General features: G+C 43.3%; 1 protein-coding gene across 3 annotated transcripts in view; it reads right to left on the reverse strand.

Annotated features, from left to right (window-relative positions):
- DENND5B (DENN domain containing 5B) overlaps positions 1 to 22,531 on the reverse strand; it is a 94,921-nt gene that overhangs the window by 42,719 nt on the left and 29,671 nt on the right. For all 3 annotated transcript variants that reach the window (XM_040438914.1, XM_040438906.1, XM_040438898.1), the window contains 4 exons: positions 16,434 to 16,543; positions 12,320 to 12,986; positions 8,873 to 9,060; positions 117 to 653 (listed from right to left, as the gene is read on the reverse strand). In XM_040438914.1, coding sequence (XP_040294848.1) covers positions 117 to 653; positions 8,873 to 9,060; positions 12,320 to 12,986; positions 16,434 to 16,543 — 1,502 coding nt within the window. The remainder of the gene's footprint in view (positions 1 to 116; positions 654 to 8,872; positions 9,061 to 12,319; positions 12,987 to 16,433; positions 16,544 to 22,531) is intronic.

The following is a 22,531-nucleotide window of genomic DNA, read 5'->3' on the forward strand; positions in this document are numbered from 1 at the left end:
TCTGGAATAACATACATACATATACACACACACACACACACACACACACACACACACACAGGATGTAATTTGTAGACAAAACCTTTAAATAACTCACAAATTAATCTAGACTTTACCTTGTCAAAGTTCTGCATCTGCTCTCTGTTTGTTAGCCAGGACTCCATATCGTGTGCGGCTTGGATGACGAAGGCCTCATAGTCGGCAAACATCTGTGTGAAGCGATTAGCGAACACTTCCCGAATCTGCACATTGAGTTTATAATCCTTCAGTTCCTTCTCCGTACACTGGAGCTTGTGGACGTCCTCTGTGTCCGTCAGAGGAACGCTGATACTGATCTTATCCATGCTTATCCCCGTCCTTTTGGTTAGAGCTTCCAGTCGTGCCATGGTCTCGTTACCCTTGAGCAGCTCATACATGTTTATGTTGTGACTGGAAATGTTCCCATTCTTTTTGTCATTCACCAAGTCATCAAACATGAGGCTCTTCAGCTTGGTGGCGCTCTCGCTGCAATGTAAATTTCCCTCTGGGGGAATCCCATAGTTCAGAAGAACTTCAGAGATTTCCTGGATGAACTCCAATTTGTTTGGGAACTGAGGGAATTCCTCTGGTAACTCAATAAAGTGGTTATCGATATCCACAAAACACAGGTTAGCCTGCAACAAAAAAAAGGGAAAGCTAGCAATCAAATAGTCTAACTAGAAAAATAAATAAACTCGAGCTTCAATCAACAGTCTAGAATTTCTTGCAACCCCTTTTGAAATGGTGGTCACCCAGGATGGGAAGGTCTTGTGTGTGTTTGGGGGGCACTCATTGTCTTCTGCTTCTCTTTCATGGGTGGTGGTCACAGTAGACACCACAGTGAGGTGCAATGGCCGATAACGTATTGCTTGCTCATAGCATGGTTATATTTAGAGCTATGATGCCACACTGAACTTCGGACTGAATTGTAAGACGACATCTTCATAACTAGATAATGTAAGCTCATCCCGGGTTTTCACCGAGTCCACCTTTAAGACTTAGCAATCATATAGAAGTCCAGATGCGAAGACCACCGGCAATATCAAAAATATCCATTGAAATAATAGGGGTAACAAACATACGAGAACGTGGCATGAATTTCTTTGTAAAGCGTCAGCACACTACACTACAGACTTAAAAAAATAAAAATAAAAAAAAATCATAAAAAAGGTTAATTAAAAGCAAATTACTGGCAGCCTGGTCAAAAGTATCTACATGAAGGTAAGGCTACTTTCACACTAGCGTGGATATTTTCCGGTATTGAGATCTGTCAAAGGGTCTCAATACCGAGAAAAAAAAAAACAAAAAAAAACACTTCCGTTTTGTCCCCAAAACGTAACTGAACAGAACGGAATGCTCCAAAATGCACTCCGTTCCCAGACCGCAGAATGCTGCGGTTTGCTTTCCATCCTGGGACGCGGAGCAAGACGGATCTGTCATGACCCACAATGCAAGTCAATGGGGACAGATCAGTTTTCTCTGACACAATAGATAACGGATCCATCCACCATTGACTTTTAATGGTGTTCATGACGGATCCGTCTTGGCTATGTTACAGATAATACAACCGGATCTGTCATGACCCACAATGCTGTCTGATCTGTCAATGGGGACAGATCAGTTTTCTCTGACACAATAGATAACGGATCCATCCACCATTGACTTTTAATGGAGTTCATGATGGATCCGTCTTGGCTATGTTACAGATAATACATCCGCATCTGTTCATAACGGATGCAGATGGTTGTATTATCAGTAACGGAAGGGTTTTTGCTGAGCCCTGCCGGATCAGGTAAAACGCTAGTGTGAAAGTAGCCTAAGAAAAGCTAGACATCTCCGATTCTACACAGCAAAACCAGTAAAAAGGTTTAAAAGCAACTGATTGCTCTTTTCCCTATAATCACTCACACCATCATCAGCAGCCTCCATGCCTACTATCAGCCAATGTCTACGGGCATCAGCCTCTAAATGCCGCAGCTCTAGCACTAGGCAGACAGCTAATCGTCCATAGGAAAGCTGCAGCCAGAAGATTCAGGGAATAAGTAGTATTAGATGGCGGCTTTTCAGTTGCAGAGCAGTTCTTGTAGAGGAGGGTCCAGGACCCATATTTATGTCTACATGTACTATTAGGGCATAAGGAAAGGGACTGTCTTCATGGGACAAAAATAGTCTCTGTATACAATTTAATTGAAAACAGTGTAACTCGCAAATTTCTAAATCACTTATATAAAAATAAAAAATAAATAAAAAGCTGTAATGTTATGGCCACTAGGAGTCTCAATTCCACCTAATTTGCAGTCCACTGCCTGTTGCCAGGCAAGATCCATCCCTGGTAACAAAGACTCAGAAGACGGCTGAGAGGAAGTGGAAGCGTGTCCCTGCTAGCTGATCATGAGTCGGATAAAAACTGCTTTTACACTGCTTCTTAACATTACAGGAGCCTCCTGTGTGTCTGTGTGCCTCCTTATCGTTTTTGTGAGCTCCAGAGATGGAAAAAAATATATATATATATTTTTGGAAGTAAGGAGGTCACAGCAGTACAGTGCTGGCAGATTCCACAGAAGGAACCCCCTGCTTCTGATTTAAATGCATCTAGCTGTGCAGCTGAAACAGGAAATTATATGGCTGAAAGAGACATTAGGAAGTCCAAACATAACTGTTCCTTCACAGCTATGATTGTACAAAAAGCGCACAGCTATTACGTAAACTTTTTTGGAAAACTCAGGTACGCTTTAAGGCTGTGCGGACATCTGGGTTATGAATCTTTTAAAGAGTTAGTGCCATGTTAAAACCTTTATGGCAAGGCCAGGTGGGAAAAAGGGACTCCTGTTTATCTTTCATACTGGCCACATTCACCCACAGATGTCAAAGGATAAGTGGCCATGCGCAGTCCTCCCAAGTTATGTCTATGGGAGTTGCTTGAATTTAAAGTGGACTTGCCCCATCACCTGACTTGTCTGCTTTAGCCACTTGCATCTCTGATGTAATAGCAATTTTGGAGAATCTGTTCTTATGGCTCTATGTGGTGTCATTCCTTCATTATTCCCGCTAGAAGCTATGAATGAATTATTAGCAGTCTTGTAATGAAGGTCCAGCTGGGTGTTACCAGTTGGAGGTATGTCCTTGCACAGTCTGACACTGGCAGCACTCGCTGAATATTGTCGAACTGGGGACTGGATATCGTCAGATGGGGGATGCAAAAAGTTGCTAAAACACGTCAGGAGAGGTGACAGCTCCTTTAACAATTCAAATACCTCTACTATATTACTGGACTAAAGCATTGACATTTTTCTCTTATGCAAGTAGAACAATTATTCTTAAAAGTCCTGCAACTCTCTAATAGATATGGGGCCAGATTTATCATTAGCTCAAGTCAGAATAATGGAGTGAAAAAGTCGCAAATTTTTGCGCAATCACTAAAACTGAGCAAAAATTTGCAACTTTTTTCTGCTCGACACTATGCTCGCCAGTTTTCTGAAAGTGGGCGTGTTTTCTTATGTAAATGAATCTCTAGACAGATTTACTATTGCGGCCCTTTAAAAAGTCGCAAAAAAATGCGCAATTTCACTGCAGTGAGGACCACGCTTATGAGACTTTTTAATAGAACATGTGACTTTTTCGTAAAGACGTGCGACTTTTGTAAAGCTGCTTACTGACGGATAAACTGCTACCGTCAAACCACATTTATTACAGTCTTAAAGGGCCGTTCATAAATCTGACTTGGCTAAAACTGACTTTAGCCATATGTGAAAGTGGAGTGAGCTGTCAGAGTAATGATAAATCTGGCCCATGGTGTGCGAAATGTTCAGCTTGGTGTCAGTAAATGGAAACATTACTGTTAAACACTGATTTCAGGAAACCATGCGAGATGAGCGGCTTATCTCTAAGGCCTCTTGCAGACTACCGGATTAGTTTTGAGGTCTGCAAATTGCGGATCTGCAAAATGCGGATGTGGTCTGTGTCCATCCACCATTTTTGAGGGCCCCATTGTAGAAATGTCAAAACAGACAAGAATAGAATATGTTCTTAAATTTGCAGCTCATCCGCATGGATTGATGACACTTTTATGTGGCCCTGTAGAAAATCGACGGGTCTGCATTCAATTGGCAAAAAATATGGATTGGATGTGGACCAAAAATACGGTGGAGTGCATGAGGCCAAAGACAAACTAAAGGATTAGTTCAATTAGACCTCAGATTGTCTATAGATCTGGAAGAAACCAATGTTGTCTATGATCAGCTTTAGAGCTCCTCTAAGACTCACGTCCGGTTATGTGAACATCGAGAGCTGCAAGAAACAAGAGCTGGCAGAATCTCTTCTGCATCCATACAAGAATACAAATGATTCCTGTTACATCATCTGCATACTGTATACATACATCATCCCACCAGACAGACGGGCGAGATGACTCACGGGTGTTGGCACCCACATAAGATGCAGTACTCAGGCACACGAGACTAAAGGGAGAATACTACAAACCCACTCCAAGAAAATTATACTTCATATACAGTCAGGTCCATAAATATTGGGACATCGACACAATTGTAACATTTTGGGCTCTATACACCACCACAATGGATTTGAAATGAAACAAACAAGATGTGCTTTAACTGCAGACTGTCAGCTTTAATTTGAGGGTATTTATATCCAAATCAGGTGAACGGTGTAGGAATTACAACAGTTTGCATATGTGCCTCCCACTTGTTAAGGAACCAAAAGTAATGGGACAGAATAATAATCATAAATCAAGTTTCACTTTTTAATACTTGGTTACTAATCCTTTGCAGTCAATTACAGCCTGAAGTCTGGAACGCATAGACATCACCAGACACTGGGTTTCATCCCTGGTGATGCTCTGCCAGGCCTCTACTGCAACTCTTCAGTTCCTACTTGTTCTTAGGGCATTTTCTCTTCAGTTTTGTCTTCAGCAAGTGAAATGCATGCTCAATCGGATTCAGGTCAGGTGATTGACTTGGCCATTGCATAACATTCCACTTCTTTCCCTTAAAAAACTATTTGGTTGCTTTTGCAGTATGCTTTGGGTCATTGCCCATCTGCACTGTGAAGCGCCGTCCAATGAGTTCTGAAGCATTTGGCTGAATATGAGCAGATAATATTGCCTGAAACACTTCAGAATTCATCCTGCTGCTTTTGTCAGCACTCACATCATCAATAAATACAAGAGAACCAGTTCCATTGGCAGCCATACATGCCCACGCCATGACACTACCACCACCATGCTTCACTGATGAGGTGGTATGCTTAGGATCATGAGCAGTTCCTTTCCTTCTCCATACTCTTCTCTTCCCATCACTCTGGTACAAGTTGATCTTGGTCTCATCTGTCCATAGGATGTTGTTCCAGAACTGTGAAGGCTTTTTTAGATGTCGTTTGGCAAACTCTAATCTGGCCTTCCTGTTTTTGAGGCTCACCAATGGTTTACATCTTGTGGTGAACCCTCTGTATTCACTCTGGTGAAGTCTTCTCTTGATTGTTGACTTTGACACACATACACCTACCTCCTGGAGAGTGTTCTTGATCTGGCTAACTGTTGTGAAGAGCGTTTTCTTCACCAGGGAAAGAATTCTTCGGTCATCCACCACAGTTGTTTTCCGTGGTCTTCCGGGTCTTTTGGTGTTGTTGAGCTCACCGATGCGTTCCTTCTTTTTTAAGAATGGTCCAAACAGTTGTTTTGGCCGCACCTAATGTTTTTGCTATCTCTCTGATGGGTTTGTTGTGTTTTTTTCAGCCTAATGATGGCTTGCTTCACTGATAGTGACAGCTCTTTGGATCTCATCTTGAGAGTTGACAGCAACAGATTCCAAATGCAAATAGCACACTTGAAATGAACTCTGGACCTTTTTATCTGCTCATTGTAATTGGGATAATGAGTGTGAACACACACCTGGCCATGGAACAGCTGAGAAGCCAATTGTCCCATTACTTTTGGTCCCTTAACAAGTGGGAGGCACATATGCAAACTGTTGCAATTCCTACACCGTTCACCTGATTTAGATGTAAATACCCTCAAATTAAAGCTGACGGTCTGCAGTTACAGCACATCTTGTTCGTTTCATTTCAAATCCATTGTGGTGGTGTATAGAGCCAAAAATGTTAGAATTGTGTCGACGTCCCAATATTTATGGACCTGACTGTAGAAAAGACTTAAAGGAACACGCCAGGTGAGCCTACCACACTACGGTATACCTAGCGCAGGGAGTAAGGAGGGCAGCGCCCGACACAAGGTCCCCCCACCCAACTAATCAGCTCAAACAGATTCAAGCAGAAAAAAAAATTATAATAATTAAAATGCTGAAATTGCTGGTTTTTATCTCATCCCCTGGAAAAAAAGAGAATATTTAATATATTACTGTATATGGTTCCTATAAAAAAAAATTACAGCCCGTCTCACAAATTGCAAGGTCTCATATAGCTACTGTATTTTCCACTCTATAAGCTGCACCCCCCCCCCCCCCCCCGTCTTATAAAAAGTGCTCACTAGTATCCAGGAGGCGAGGGAAGCCAGATTGCTCCCTGGTCTTCGCCGGGTCCGCACTGCACTATCCCGACTGCGAACAGCGTCAGAACGTAGTCCACGCGCTATGACCTGAAGTTGTATGCAGTCAGGTCACAGTGCAGCACGGATCCAGAGAAGACTAGGGGGCGATGAGTGCAGGGCAGACCATCGGTTCTGTGGAGCAGGAGAGGCAAGTCAATCTCTGATGGGGGTGTCAGGCCTGACCCGACATCTGACGTGGGAATCTGTTCTGAGTAAGATATTTTTTTCTTATTCTCCTCCTCCTCCTCTAAAACTTTGGGTGCGTCTTATAAAGTGAGAAATATGGTACATTTAAAGAAAAAAAAAAAAAAAAAGTTATGACCAATGGATCACAGAGGAGAAAATGTTACTGGTCCTTAAGGCTAAAGTTTAAGATGTCACTAAAGGGTAACCTGCACTCAAGTCACCTGAGTCGTGTGCACTCTACAATTAAGAAAAGTGACTTTTCAGGCCCTGTATAGGTGTAAAAACAGCGCATACATTTTGATGGAGTCCTATATAAAAAGTCTGTCTGGCTGCAGCTTTCCCCCACAAAATTAGCTGGTTCCTGGTGGTGCCATGAGCCAACCGATATAGGTCACCTCTAATATTAAAGGAATTGTCCGCGAGACAGCCCCTTTAATTCAGTATGAATGAGATTCAAAGCTGCTACGACGACTTCCACTTTATTTTCATAGTCAGTCAGAGAAATTTCCTAAGGCCCCTTTCACATGGGCGAGTATTCCGCGCGGATGCGATGCGGGAGGTGAACGCATTGCACCCGCACTGAATACAGACCCATTCATTTCTATGGGGCTGTTCACATGAGCAGTGATTTTCACGCATCACTTGTGCGTTGCGTGAAAATCGCAGCATGCTCTATATTCTGCGTTTTTCACGCAACGCAGGCACCATAGAAGTGAATGGGGTTGCGTGAAAATCGCAAGCATCCGCAAGCAAGTGCGGATGCGGTGCGATTTTCACGCACGGTTGCTAGGAGACGATCGGGATGGAGACCCGATCATTATTATTTTCCCTTATAACATGGTTATAAGGGAAAATAATAGCATTCTGAATACAGAATGCATAGTAAAATAGCGCTGGAGGGGTTAATTTTTTTTTTAACTCACCTTAGTCCACTTGATCTCGATGCCCGGCATCTCCTTCTGTCTCCTTTACTGAACAGGACCTGTGGTGAGCATTCATTATAGATCAAGGACCTGTGGTGACGTCACTCCGGTCATCACATGATCCATCACATGATCTTTTACCATGGTGATGGATCATGTGATGACCGGAGTGACGTCACCACAGGTCCTTGACCTGTAATGAATGCTCACCACAGGTCCTGTTCAGTAAAGGAGACAGAAGGAGATGCCGGCATCGCGATCAAGTGGACTAAGGGGAGTTAAATTTTATTTTTTTATTTTTTAACCCCTCCAGCGATGTTTTACTAAGCATTCCTTATTCAGAATGCTATTATTTTTCCTTATAACTATGTTATAAGGGGAAATAATACAATCTACAGAACACCTAACCCAAGCCCGAACGTCTGTGAAAAAGTTCGGGTACCAAACATTCGTGATTTTTCTCACGCGAGTGCAAAACACATTACAATGTTTTGCACTCGCGCAGAAAAATCGCGGGTGTTCCCGCAACGCACCCGCACATTTTCCCGCAACGCCCGTGTGAACCCAGCCTAAGCGATGCTCTTTTTTTTTTTTTTTTTTTTAGGTCTTCTGTTTGGAAACTCCACATTTCTCAGACTTTCTGCATGATCAAATGATAGATCAGAGGAATTTTACCATATGTAGACCTCATTTGGAAAACCGGTCGCAAAAAAATTGGGTGGCTTTCCCCTTTAAGAACCTCCATCACACGTGTTTATTACCCAAGAGCTTTTCGTCCTAGGTTCAATGTCCACCAGAGTGAAAGTTCTGAGTCACAGACTAAAAAGCAGTCATCTAAGGGAAGAGGACAACAACAAACCACAAAGTCCTCGGCCCGGTCACAAGACGCTGCGGTCACCTCTTACGTCACAATTACTCAGCAGCACTTTCCCAATCTTTTCCTTCTCCTCCACTAAAGATATTGATGTCAAGATACATCTTAACGTGCAAGACTGAACATGAAACTACTTATTGCCAACTGTTCCACCCCCTGAAAATCAATGCTAGCCCAGTTACGAGGCTACACATCCCCTGCCCCACCACTGCTACAGCAGATATGCCATTAGGGCCCTGGGAAAGCCCACTCTGGTTTGATGATTTTTTTGTTTTTTGTTTTGGGATTCACAAAAAATGTCTTTTAACCTACCTCCTGTGGGAGTTCAAGTTTGGAGCGGTCAGTGCCTTCTTTTGACTGCAGGCCCATCAAGTATGGCACAGGGGCATCGAGGAAGTGGAGCAGGGAGGCTGGCAAGATTGGGACGTACACGTGCTGCCATTGGAAGGGGAAAAGGAGCGAGGTTATCCCCTCGGCTACAGTCATCAGGCGCTGGTAATCTGAAAGGAATAGAAGGGGTTAAGAAGAATAGCAAATGGTAAAAGAATGATCATCCTGTTCTACCTGGTGATAGACAACCAACATGGCCGCCACTGCAGCTGCCACAAGGGCTTTCATAGCACAGAAGGATCCAACTATTTCCCCTCCGTCTGATGTCCGGGTGCGGTCACATCCACAGGACACTGATGATACAGCGATTACATGGGTGAAATATGACCACGCGGCAGACCGAGCCTCACAGCTGTCTGGTAACTGCCATAAACCCATCATGTCGCAGCGACTGGACTTATTTCCTGCCATCTGTGATGTGCCAGGTCAGAGAACCAACTGAGCTAGAAAGAAAATTAGCACCACCATGAAACCAGACACATAGTCCCCTGTTTAAGAGGACCCATCACCTCATGTGAATGTCTGTTTTAGTAACTAGGTGCAATCCTCTCGTAATAATTCAGGAGCATCTATTCTTATGGACCTAGGTTGTACCATTCCTCTATTATTTCTTCTAGAAGCTATAAATTAAATGTTCAGCAGTCTATAATATAGGTGGGTATTACCAGTGGGGAGTGTGTCCCTGTCCAGTCTGACACTATCCAATAAGTGCTACCAGACACCTCCCCAACTGGTAACACCCATCTGGCCACAGCCGTATCAGCGCCGGTAGGCTCAGCAACCAAACTTTGCATACTGCTGAACCTTAGCCCCGTATTGGATCCTGATGAGATTGGCAACAATCAGAAATGCGTTGAGCGCCATATAGAAATGGAGCACTGGTTTGGATAAGTCTTAGGTAGCTACAGATACAGGCCTCTCCAGACAGAGTTTTTATACCACTATACTAGGTTCACAGCTGTCGGACCCCCAAGATGAGATACTGATGACCTATCCTTAGTTCTAAAGTCCTGGAAAACCCTTTTAATTTGCAAAACAGGCCTTTGCAATGAGGGCATCACATGGTTGCTCTTGTTACCCCCAAAGCTCCACTCCTTTCTGTGGTCGGACCAATGCTTTGCCTGATCCTGTCAAATCAATTAGAGAGTGAAGGGCTGGCCACAGAAAGGAGCGGAGCCTGGGTGCAAAAAGAGCAATGGTGACGTCCTCATGACAGAAACATCCAAGAAACATATTCAGTTGCTTGCCAGTAAGAGTACGTCCTCATGGGGCGGAAATGCTGTGGAATTGCCACTGAGAATTACCGACGGCGGCATTTTAGGTACCTGCTGGGAGTTGTAGTGTCACCACATCCACTGGTCTATAGCATACAAAGCACAGTTCTGTCCAGTAGACTAGCCATGGGTAAGCTCTGACTGCTGAACGAGGGGACAGCGCGGCCTAGATTTACTAATGTGCCGATGCTTAGAGGTCGCTAATACCTCCCGGCATAAAAAAGGGATAAGGCTACTTTCACACTCGCGTTTGGTGCGGACCCGTCCAGATAATACAACCGTCTTCATCCGTTCAGAATGGATCGGTTTGTATTATCTGTAACATAGCCAAGACGGGTCCGTCTTGAACACAATTGAAAGTCAATGGAGGACAAATCCGTTTTCTATTGTGCCAGATTGTGTCACCAGACGAACACCAAAACGCTGCAAGCAGCGTTATGGTGTCCACCTCCAGAGCGGAATGGAGACGGAACGGACGCAAACTGATGCATTCTGAGCGGATCCTTTTCCATTCAGAATGCATTAGGGCAAAACTGATCCGTTTTGGACCACTTGTGAGAGGCAAAACGCCAGTGTGAAAGTAGCCTTAGATGTGTTAAACCTTACGCTCCCTGACACATCAGACCTCGTTCTTTATCAAGTAAGCTCTGCATGTGCTGGGAAAATGCAGAAAAGTGAGCGAAGGGGAAAAAAAAACCCTACAAAGCACATTTTAAATAGGCAGGGATACTGAAGACTAATCTACGGGATATTTTGGGTAACGCTGTACTCCCTCCTCCATCCTGTGCTGGGTTACTAAGAGTGGGATAAATGGAAGCGGAGCTTAGCTTATTAGGGAACTGCATGCTTAGCGACTGTCTACGGTCATATTGTCTCCAGATAATACATAAGAGCGGCTGTGGGGAAACCAAACTCCATGCAATTTCCCTGCCCGCAGTCAGGGCCATGCTGCATTGTCATCAGTAATGAGACGTTTAAAGGGGTTGTCCCATGAATAATATTCTACAATTTTCAAACCAGCACCTGGGTCTGAATATTTTTGTAACTGCATGTAATTCTAAATTTAGTATAGCTATTGAGTTATTCAATGAAAGCTATCTGCACAGCGCCACCTGCTGTTTGTTATTTTTCTAATTTCTCAGTCCACCTCACTGAGGTGGATGCACATGCTCAGTTCCATCTTTCAACTGTCCCCAGCTGCAGCAGAAAGGACAAGCCCTCTGAGAAAGGGCATGCCCCCAAGCTGCCAGCTTGAAATAAATCTAGCAGGGCAATTGACACAATGAATGGGGAGATCTCTGGATCCACGTGAGGTGCAGGGCTGGATCTAGTTTGTTAGAAAGAGGTTTTCACGTACTAAATTATATATAATTTTCATTTTTTAAACCAATGATGGGATAACCCCTTTAATTACTTTATAAGCAATTCCCCATCATTCAAATACATATCTATAAATCAGTATATAGCTACAGCAGTATTATGCCCCATGCAAATTAGAAGAATATCAGGAGTCACTGATGATGAATTTCTTAGGTTGAGTACAGTAATCCAGACAATGCTCTTACAATTCAAAGGGGTGCATAATACACATCAGCTGCTGCAGAACTCTTTTTGAAAAGTGGAGTTTCCCGTCTAGTATTTGTTCATATTAAATACGCCTATTGTTTTTCATAAGGAAGTTCTACAGCACCTGAGGGGTGAATGAGGAGGTTCTGCAGAAGCTGGGGCACAGCAGTGCTTAATACACATGGCAGCTCCTGAAGAATCCAGGCGCTTCCTGCAAAAGTGAAATGTGACAGGCTGCCTCGGGCAGGAATAGACAAATGGTTTTCTAAGTAATGCTGCTTACTTTGCATAATCATCAGGTTCGAATGCCAATACAAATGCCAATTTCAAGCTGGTCAAGATGCTCAGGTTGCTGATCTGCCTAGCTCTACTGCATAAGCACAAGCCCACCAAAGACTTCTTGTTGAGATTATTTCCCTTACACATAGGACAGTATGACTATAGAACTAAAACAAACTAAAGGTTTTGACTGTGCCACACAACACTGGGGCAGATGAGCCTCAATGCCGGAGAATGAAGGACAACTTACCTTGGGAGTAGAGCAAGATCTGCATCTCCAGTAAAACACAAGTGAAGAGCTGGACAAGGTTCTCCAATCCCAGTAACTCGAAGGTCTCCCTCAGAGGGTAGTCAGACAGGGGGAGCTCATTCGGTCCTGGCCGTTGACAAACGATCGGCTCATAGACACCGTAAAATTTCAGTGACCTCCCCGGTGCTGGGAGTGGCACTTCATAGAGGATATTATGGATGTAACTTTCTAGAGGTAACGGTGGGGGCTGGGTGGATGTAACGGCTTGGTAAAGTTGAGTCAAGAATTTCTTGCAGGACTGCATGAACGGGAGGGGAGTTATCAGACATATACATTTGGATACGTAGAGCGTGTCCCTGCTGAGGTCATAAGAGTTATAGCGCTGGAGCTTGGCTAGAGATGTCGCGTCACCATCATCAACGCTGCTCGCTAAGGAGTCCATGCTGCACGAGGACGAGGCGTAGACACTATTGCACTGCTCTGCGTTGTGCATCTGATATAGCGTCTGCATGGCTGTGCAGATTTGCTTGCTTGTCACCTCCTCGAAGAACGTGAGGACAAACCCGTAGGTTCTGGAACCGTCTTCTCTTGTGATGATGAATGAGTGGAACTGGGGGTCCCTGTTGTCAGCCTGCGTCCTGAAGGACAGGCCTTTGGGCATGCAGAGCTGTGGAAAACAAGGTCAGAGGAATTTTAGTTTAGTATTCATTACAGGGACAAATCCAGAATTACTAAAAGGAGCAGTAAACCTAAACGGTGGTTAATACAGTGCAGTAAGGGGACTAGTAGGAGGGGCTGATAAAAGCCACCCCTATGGGGGTCCAAAAAATCTAAGGGGTTCTCAGCAGAGCCTCTTCCCAGACTGGCTCCCATTGCTCCTTGGAAAGTTATTTTTCTCAAAAATGTACCTCAATTGCAGTTTTCTCTTATCCCCCATGCTTGAATCCTAGTTCCTGGTTTGTCATGTGTCTGCTATCCCGTCATGCCTTAGGGCTGAGAGAGGTGTCCTGACATCAGCACTAACCAAGCCCCTTCCTTGTCCTACAGTACAAGGCTCCAATACAGGACGTAGCCTACAGCAACTGAATATCAAAACCGATTTGCCACAGGGCACAATGATGGGCATATAACTTTAGAACATGGCAGTATTTGCGGAAAATGATATAACAGCGATATCTATTGGGAGGGATACATTTATATTAGTGCACAACCCCTTTAACTGAGCAGCATCCATTCAATTCAATGGGTCCGCAAAAAATTAGGATAGCACACCGTGTGCTGTCCTCATCCGTATGTCAGTTCCGTAGCCCCGCAAAAATTATAGAGTATGTCCTATTTTTGTACTTTTTGTGGACAAGGATAGGCATTGTTACATTGGATGCGCCAAAAAACAAACAAAAAAAAAAAAAACACGGATGCACCACAGATTTTTTGCGGATCCGCATTTTGCAGACTGCAAAATACATACGGTCGTGTGAATGTAGCCTTAGACTGGCAGATGATCGCTAGCGAGAGTTCGTAAGATCTGCCGCCGATTACCCAATCTGCCTCTCTGTACGGATTACGGATGGCTAGAGAAGACATAATACAACCGGATCCGTTCATGACAGATGCATGCGGTTGTATTATTGTAACAGAAGCGTTTTTTGAAGATCCATGACTGCTCCGCAAAATACGCTAATGTGAAAGTAGCCTATCAAGGACTCTAATAAAGGGATTATACAATTTGCAATTAAGCACAAGAACAATAAAATTCAAGGGGCCCAGGGTGTAATATATGGATGAGGGTCTACTGAGGCGAGGGGCACTGTGCTGGAGCTATCTGCTCTAGCTAATGGGGAGGGGTCCTTAATTACACCCATACCCTCCCCTAAGCGATGCCTGCAGAGCATTGCACCAGTATATCCATCACCCTTCCCCAGGTATGTCGTCTGCCTTCATTTAGTATTATTGACTAGAAATGGGAACGTCTCCGAGCTCATCTGCAGCCCAAATTTGGGAGAAAAACAAAATGTTCAGCCTCTTCAGAGAATGTAAATGATTTTCTCGCTAGGTTTAGATTTGATTTCCCAAAACATAATTACCCGAGGTAAAACAACTCATCAGAAATGGAATACATTACGGGGATTCGTTTTGTCACTTCTTGCCCTCAACGAAATGTGTTTCCAGAGCGACATTTTAAAACGTTAACAGTTGTAATTAGCTCCACTGAAATCCCAGGTATAATAGAGACAGTCTCAGCACCTGCTGACGACCAACACGTATGGAAGGCGAAAATCGTACAAGTTCTACAATTCTTTAAAAAGGTCACTTTATTCTAAAATGTATTAATACTTCTTACATGAAGTATTATGTCATCAGGGTTTCCAGGTAGCAGACGTAAGGTGACAACCACTTATGACAGACATTACAGTGAACTAAGATGTTGTCACCCAGCTCTCTACAGACTCTGAATGAACACACACAAAAAAAAAAAAACACCATACTTTTTTTGACCATTGTAAAATACGTATACATTTTGTTCACCAGACTGGGCAGAATACAAGAATGCGGTGTGCTGCGTTTTTGTATGCTTTTTCCTAACGTGTATGTCAAACGGAAGCATAAAACATGACGCAAAAATAATGGTGTCAATTATGCCAGTCAGGATCTGTGAAAAGATGGGTGTCATCCCCAATGGGCACTGTAATGGTGACTATTAGAAGTTCTAATACCTTTAGGGGACCTGTTACCTCTGTAAGGGGCCAAGAGAATCTGCTTGAAGCCCACTAGATATTGCTTTATTATTCAGTTCAAAGTATAAGTAGTATGCCATGAGCTCCCGAGACCCTCCCATAAACCTAAGGGTCCTTTAGAGAGGACGCTTTCAGCCTTGAATGAGTGCGGATAGGCGATATAAAAATAAAAATAAAAATCAGCAGTCATTTAAAAAGGGCCTTTAAGGCGGCCAAGGCAAACTGAAAAGGGGGAGGAATGATCATTACTATGACCGTTCACCTCCATAGAGTTTGCATAATGTTGACAGCACATCCTCTGTTTACAGGCAGAGGTGTGTTATCGATCGGCAAGCATTTGTATACTCCCATAAAAGATCTGATCACTGCCATGTGTACACTGGCCACTGATCAGGGACGATTGTTCTTATGAACTGTCGTTCATCAGATCATCAAGTGTACAAGGGTCATAAGTATATAGCTAGGAGCTGGAGCACTGTATAAGAAAAATCTACATCTGACTGCTATAAAGCTATATTTAGAGATCAAAGGCTATGGAAATTAATTATTTATATTTATTATTTTTATTTATTATTATTAATATTTATTAATGTTTTATTATTTTTATTATTATTCTACTCATTTTTGGCCCAAAAAATAATTTTTCGATTTTTTTAATTGGTCTTTCAAGCAGTTCTTGTACTACAGGGTTAATCGAGAGTGTATTTGCAGACGGTCAGTTTCTACTTACCTTGAGTGCCCAGCAGTGCTGCCTGCTCAGCTTGTAGCCCTGTTGGAACTACAGCTCAAAAAATTCTCATTACAGCTCAATAATTGCCACACTGACAAGAATATTGCTTAAATAAGTGTTTATGCGGTTCAGGAGACCACAGGTAAAGATTCACATGAGTTGTCAGATGAGGGGATTCAATGTAAACACAGAACCTGCTGTTCTGCAACTACACATATGCCATTATACTGTGAAAGAAGCTGAATTTTTTTTTAGAATAATCACTTGAAAAAATTATTTAGCCCAAAGTAAGTAGAATGGAATAATAAAATAAAATTGTCCCCAAAGGGTATCCATAGCCTTTTGCACAGCACGTAGACTGTTACGAATAAGATTGTTTCGAAACGCGTCAACAGCCGACACCAGAGAGAATTCGAGTCCTGTATTGTCTGTGTACAATTACTGAATAAAGATGGAGAACTTGATACTTCAAAAAAAGTGACTGCTGGAGTCTGAATTTACCCATTATTTCACAGCACGTAGAACTTTGGGTCCCAACAAATTAATCTGAGAGAGATAACGAAGCGCCATGGACTACCACCTGAACTTTGCCCACCTAAGTCTGGCTTTTTGACGATAAAGGTTCGGTCTACCATCACGTAAGTCTTACCATGTTGACGGCATCTTGATCAAAAGGATTCCATTCCACATTCTGAGGGTAGTGGGCGAGGACTTTTGACTTGAAGGTTCTTCTCACAGGGCTTTGGTCAAAGTTTTCACCTAAATCACAAGATAATTATATAAAGTACAGAACATTGATTTCTCTATGGGATGACCCCACATAAGTCTGTTAAAACAAATAATGTCCATGTAAATAATAGGCCAAAAACCATCTTCACCATCTTCTGTTACCTGCCATTGAGTCCATTAGAGAGTTCTTTATAACGGTCCTATGCAACCTTGGAAGCACTGTGGGGACCACATATAAAGTCATGTTCTGCCAACATTACAGACTCCCTGAGTTATGCCATGACCATAAGATTTTGAAGACCGGAATAACGTATAGGGGAGGTCCATCTAGGTCTTTAATCTTCAAACATATCATAAGAGGATGTCATTAGGAATTCATGGGCTTTAACACCTCATCAAAACCCAATGCGAAGAGGCCACAGAGCACCACAGCACAATCAATCTCTATGGTACTACTCAGAGGCTTCCATCACTGAAACCTTGTGACAATACATATCCAAGAAATGAATGGCCCTCTACTGCGAGAGAACAGTTTTAGATTTCTGCTCACTGAAGCAAGTCTTTGAGTAGTGTTGACAGGCTCATTGATTTCAGGATCGTGAGCCCATGGACTGCCAAACAAAGTCCCTTTCGATACAGGAGATGTTAAATTTAGGTGGAAATTCCCTTTAAAATTCAGCCATAAATACTCCCACTAGAATCGGATAAGACATCTCAGCAGTGGAGATCGCATGGTTGCCTGTCTGTACATGCAGTGCAGTTACATAGTTCGCTTCTAGGCAGAGTGCCAGGGCTGACATCAGAGGACAAACACATTTAATAACCAAATTGCGTACAAGCGCTTCTGTCCTGTGCTTGGGATGTTAACAAGGGATAGAAAATAAAGAAAAATAAATAAATAAATAACTGTGCGAAAAATTTTAAGAAAAAAAATAATAAAAATACAAAATTTGAATAATTGAAAAAAAAAATAAAAAAATTGACCAACGTGCATCACACTACCCTCCGTAGTGAGTCGATCTTCTCAGTACTGATGGCACAGTTATTAAAAGGCAGTTTATTAATAATTCATAAAACTCACTTGGCCCTGGCTGCGAAATTACACATTACATGAATGGCAACATAGTCAATAAACCGCAAGTGCTCCAATAAATCTCCCATCAGACACCAGAGAGTGCGCATTAGCAGTAGTAGCGGATGAAGTAGTAATTGCAGATACTGGTGACCAGAATTAAAGGAAAACTCAGCGTCTAAAACCACGTTTACAATGTTCTATGTGCCGTAAAGATGCGACCAATACAAGGTTTTTTCTCCATTTACATATAAAGCCAATTCACCTGGATTCCTGTAACCGGAGAGCACTGCATTGTGGGAGCTCAGACAGCGGTAACGCAGTTATTATATATGTGGCTAGTCATAAGCATTATTAAACTATCAGTGCCGATGTTCAATGGTTTAATATGCCCGATTTATGTTTACTTGCAGGTCTTCTCACCAGCTTCCTGAAGCACCTCAAAAAATGGCCACTGATTGCCACGTCCATCAGCAGCCTCCATTCACTAACAATAGGGTCGGACTGCGCATGCGATAGTTCCCCTGCTCGTCCCCAGTTTAAAGGGGCTATACAATTTCAAGAGAACCCCCCTCAAAAGTTCTGGGCACCTGACCGGTAATATACTTACCCCTCTCCCCACTCCAGGCGGCGCTCCTGGTCCCCGCATCACGGCTTTTGCTTCTCCCTGCACAAGGAAGAAAACCTCCGTTGTCCGGGGGAGAGCAGCCAATGGCAGGCAGGGACGAGCTTCCCCAGCATCGTGGGTGGCTCTAGGGAGGCTCCTCCCCGTACCCGCCTGCCATTGGCTGCTCCCCCTCCCCCCGACACTGGATGTTTTCATCCGTGTGCAGGGAGAAGCAGCAGCGGCGATGTGGGGACCAGAAGCGGGGAAAGTATATTACTGGTGAGGGGCATGGCACATTGGGGGTGGGGAAGTGGGGTTTCTTGAAATTGGATAACCCCTTTAGGTAAAGAAAAATTTGGCATATTAAACCATTGGACATTGGTGCCGATAGTTTAATAGCGTTATCCTGGAAAAGATAATGATGACTAGGGATGAGCGAATAGACTTCAGGTGAATTGGGAGCTGTGTACAGTATTAGAATGTATTGGTGCCGATGAGCCGAAGTTATTACTTCGCGAAGTCTCGCAAGTCTTCGTGTAATTACTTTGTAAATTATTGCTGTAAAAAAAAACCTTGATACCGAACTCTGGTTCGGTTCCAAGTGGTACCATGGAACCGAACCAGAGTTCGGCATCAAGGTTTTTTACAGTAATAGTTAATTCCCAAAGTTATTACACAAAGTCTCGTGAGACTTCACAAAGTAATAACTTTGGCTCATGGTAGCCAATACATTCTAATACTGTACTGAGCCCTCGCTCTGTACAGTATTACAACAAAGTTTTATGCCAATCGACTTCAGATGAAGCATCCGAAGTTGATTTGCTCATCCCTAATGATGACCTATCGTCAAGATAGGTCATTATTATCACATCGTGGGAGTCAGAGTCCAGGTATCCCTGCTGATCATATGCACTTACCGAAGCTCTGGTGATCGCAGCGGGCTCCCGGTAGCTCCCCAAGCACAGCGCTGTACATCATATAGTGGCTGTGCTTGGTATTGCTGAGCTGCAACTTGGCCACGTGACCGATGTATGGTGACGTCATTGGCCTAGGAAGAGGCAGCGGTACTCATATAGCTCCAGGCCTCTTTTAACAGCTAATTGGAGGGGATCCCGGGCTTTGGACCCCCGCTGATCTGATGAACTATCCTGAGGATAGTGGTATAATACCACTTTAATTCAGAATAATACCCATTCCCCGGTTTTGCTTGTATGTGTAATGTTGTGCTGCCATACTTTTTTATTTTTTATTTTATTTCTGCATGCTAGCTTTATGGATGTGCACCTGCGACTATGAATGTGCTAGTCTAAATTTTCTTGTAGTATGGTATATATTGAGGGTAGCTGCCTCTTTTAGATTGAGCACTCCCCGGCCATCTGCCCAGGGTTTATGAGCAGAGTATAAATGTAGCTGGTTCCTACATCGCCCTGAACATTGTTGGCTTAGGTAAAGCCCAGGAGAGGCAGTTGTTAGTGTTAGGTACCCATCTGCAGAAGCCACCTTGATGCCTGGTAGATGGGCCCGACAAATGTGCACAAAGAACCCTATTCCCCAGTTTTATTGTTTGTATGTGTAATGGTGTGCTGCCATACGGTTTTTTTTGTTTGCTTTCTGCATGCTAGCTTTATGGATGTGCACCTGCGACTATGAATGTGCTAGTCTAAATTATCTTGTACTATCCGGAGGATAGGTCATCAATATTATTTCCAGGATAACCCCTTTAGGGTCCATTCACACGTCCGTTGTTTCTTTCCTGATCTGTTCCGTTTTTTGCTGAACAGATCTGGACCAGATCTGGACCCATTCATTTTCAATGGGTCCTGAAAAAAAAAATCGGACAGCTCAATGTCTGATTTTTTTTCAGGACCCATTGAAAATGAATGGGTCCAGATCACTAATAACGCTTCTCATTTTCTGCATGTTCTGTTCCCAGCACATGTGCAGCAAGTAATAGATAGTGCATAATCCAACCAGACTCCCTTATACACATGCTTGCTTGACTCGACGAGCGCGCATATTTCTTCAATGGGGAGACGGGAATAAGTAGTTGCCAGTTTGGTCAGGCAGTGTCAATCCATTGTGGGAACAGGCATATTCTAATTGGGCATGCCTAAATCCTCCCCCCGACATCTGCTATTTGGGGAGAGACTGTACACTGGTCCTGCAGAAACCAGAGGGCTTGGCTAACCTTCCTCTCATGTGTATGGGCACCTTTAGGTCTCGTGTCTGACGGGTGGCGCTAAACTGTTGTTTGTTTCTAAGCAGAATTTCGAAAGCAGCTTCGGACCTGGAATAACTCCAAACCCGAAAAATTACAGCAAAGTGTTACTTCACGTTTTCTGCAGCTTCGACCTGTGAAAGTGGAGGCTTTATTTAGCACAGTTAATTCACATATTTTAAATCAGCAACCATCACCGCGACTCATTCTAAAGCAATGCTATACCAGAAAACGAAATAAGGCAAAGTCATCAAGAATAACCATACTTACCACAAAAATAGAATATATTGAATAACTATGAACACAACCGATACATGAAAATTCTAAAACAATCACTCAATATTGTCTAGCACAGTAAAGATATGGATTGACAAATACTGTGTAATATAAATCACTCAAAAAATGACAATGTTAAAGTGGAGCTCCACCTCTGACAACTTTGCAATACATTCTCATTCCTTCCTTTACTATTGATTAAACCGTTTCTAAGCAAAAAAAAAAAAAAGTCAGTTCTTACCTGGAAATAATCAGCAAGCAGGCCGACGGATCTACTTGTATTCAAACATCCAGTATAACACTATGCCACCAGACATGCCTGCAGATGGTTTCCACTTAATAGAAGACGTTTCTGCACACACTCAGTGGAAACTGAAGAGTCTCATCTGGTTTGGAAACAAACTGATGGCCAACTCCGATATATTTCTGGCTGCATGACCCTTGTATCAGGCTGGCTGAGACCATGTACAACTGGCCAAAGACAGTCTAAGGGCCCATTCACACAGCCGTCTGCTAAACTCAGGCACCAGCCGTGTGAACTCCACATTGCAGTGCGGATGGGTCCACGAAAGACCAGATACGGCGAAAGATAGGACCTGGACATGTCCTATCTGTTGTAGAGCGGAAGAGTGGACCTGGAAGTCCACGGAAGGGCTTCTGGTCCCGTGTCTCCGCAAAACATAGAACATGTCCTATCTTTCTCCATGTCTTGTGGATCATGGACCCATTGAAGTCAGAGTGGGTCCACACCACAGCATAGAGTTCTGCGGTTTGCGGCACTACGGCTGTGTGAATGTGCCCTAAAGCTAGGGTTACATCACGTTTTTGTCTTATGCTTAATGTATACTTTTTTATACCCGACTCTTCAGGATGGAAAAGAGTAGTGCATTATGCTTTTGCATCCTTTTCCCCCCAAAGTATATGTTAAACGTAGGGCAAAAACGTGATGTGAACCCAGCCTTACTGAAACTGGATCACCAACCCCGACTTCCTCACGACTATCCAAATTCAGCTCTTAGTAGGGTCTTCTAATGCCACCAGCCTTATACAGGCAGAGTTTATGGGTATGTCACAGCATGAGGAAAGTCATTAACCACATAATTAATGATTAGAACTGGTACCATCTAATCACCGTCACCATCAACCACCACCATAAGATTACTAGAAATGATAACCACGCATAAATGGACTGTCTAATGAGCAGTACACGGCCAATCTTGTAATAGTCAGGTGGACAGGGGTGCCATTCCAACGTGACTCCACCAATGACCTCACCTTTTGAAGCTCCACTCAAATTTAGCCCTGACAGCTAAAAAAAAAAAAAGGGCAGAGCCCAAGATTCAGCTTTTCATGGTACATCGGCTTTGGGCATTGCATCTTGGCAAATCTCATTTCTTGTGTGGCTAGCATAAGAATGGAGGTCGGAACGGCCCCAAGTCAATCACTACTAAACACCACCAGACAAGAGGAGGAGGAGGAGGAAGGAGGTTACTGCAGCTTTATTTAAAACCTACTGGAAACAATTGAGCAAAACATCTTGACACATATTAGGAGGAGATCTGCAGAGTAGTACAGATGTCCACGTGAGGAACTACAAGTCTCAGCAAGTACTTGGTTTGATAATAAAAGCACACCAGTCCAGAAAAAAGGGGACGGTAACATTTGGCCGGTTTCAATTTTTTAGAAAAGCGTCTGTTTCTACAAAACCAGCAATTGAATACGCCCCCGGAATGTTGTTAAAAATGCTCTTTAGTAGTCTCTCTGAAACGGACTCTAATGGGGTAATTTATCAAACTGGTGTAAAGGAAAACTGGCTTAGTTGCCCATAGCAACCAATCAGATTTT

Source organism: Bufo bufo, chromosome 1, assembly GCF_905171765.1.
Source record: "Bufo bufo chromosome 1, aBufBuf1.1, whole genome shotgun sequence".
Lineage (NCBI taxonomy): Eukaryota > Metazoa > Chordata > Amphibia > Anura > Bufonidae > Bufo > Bufo bufo.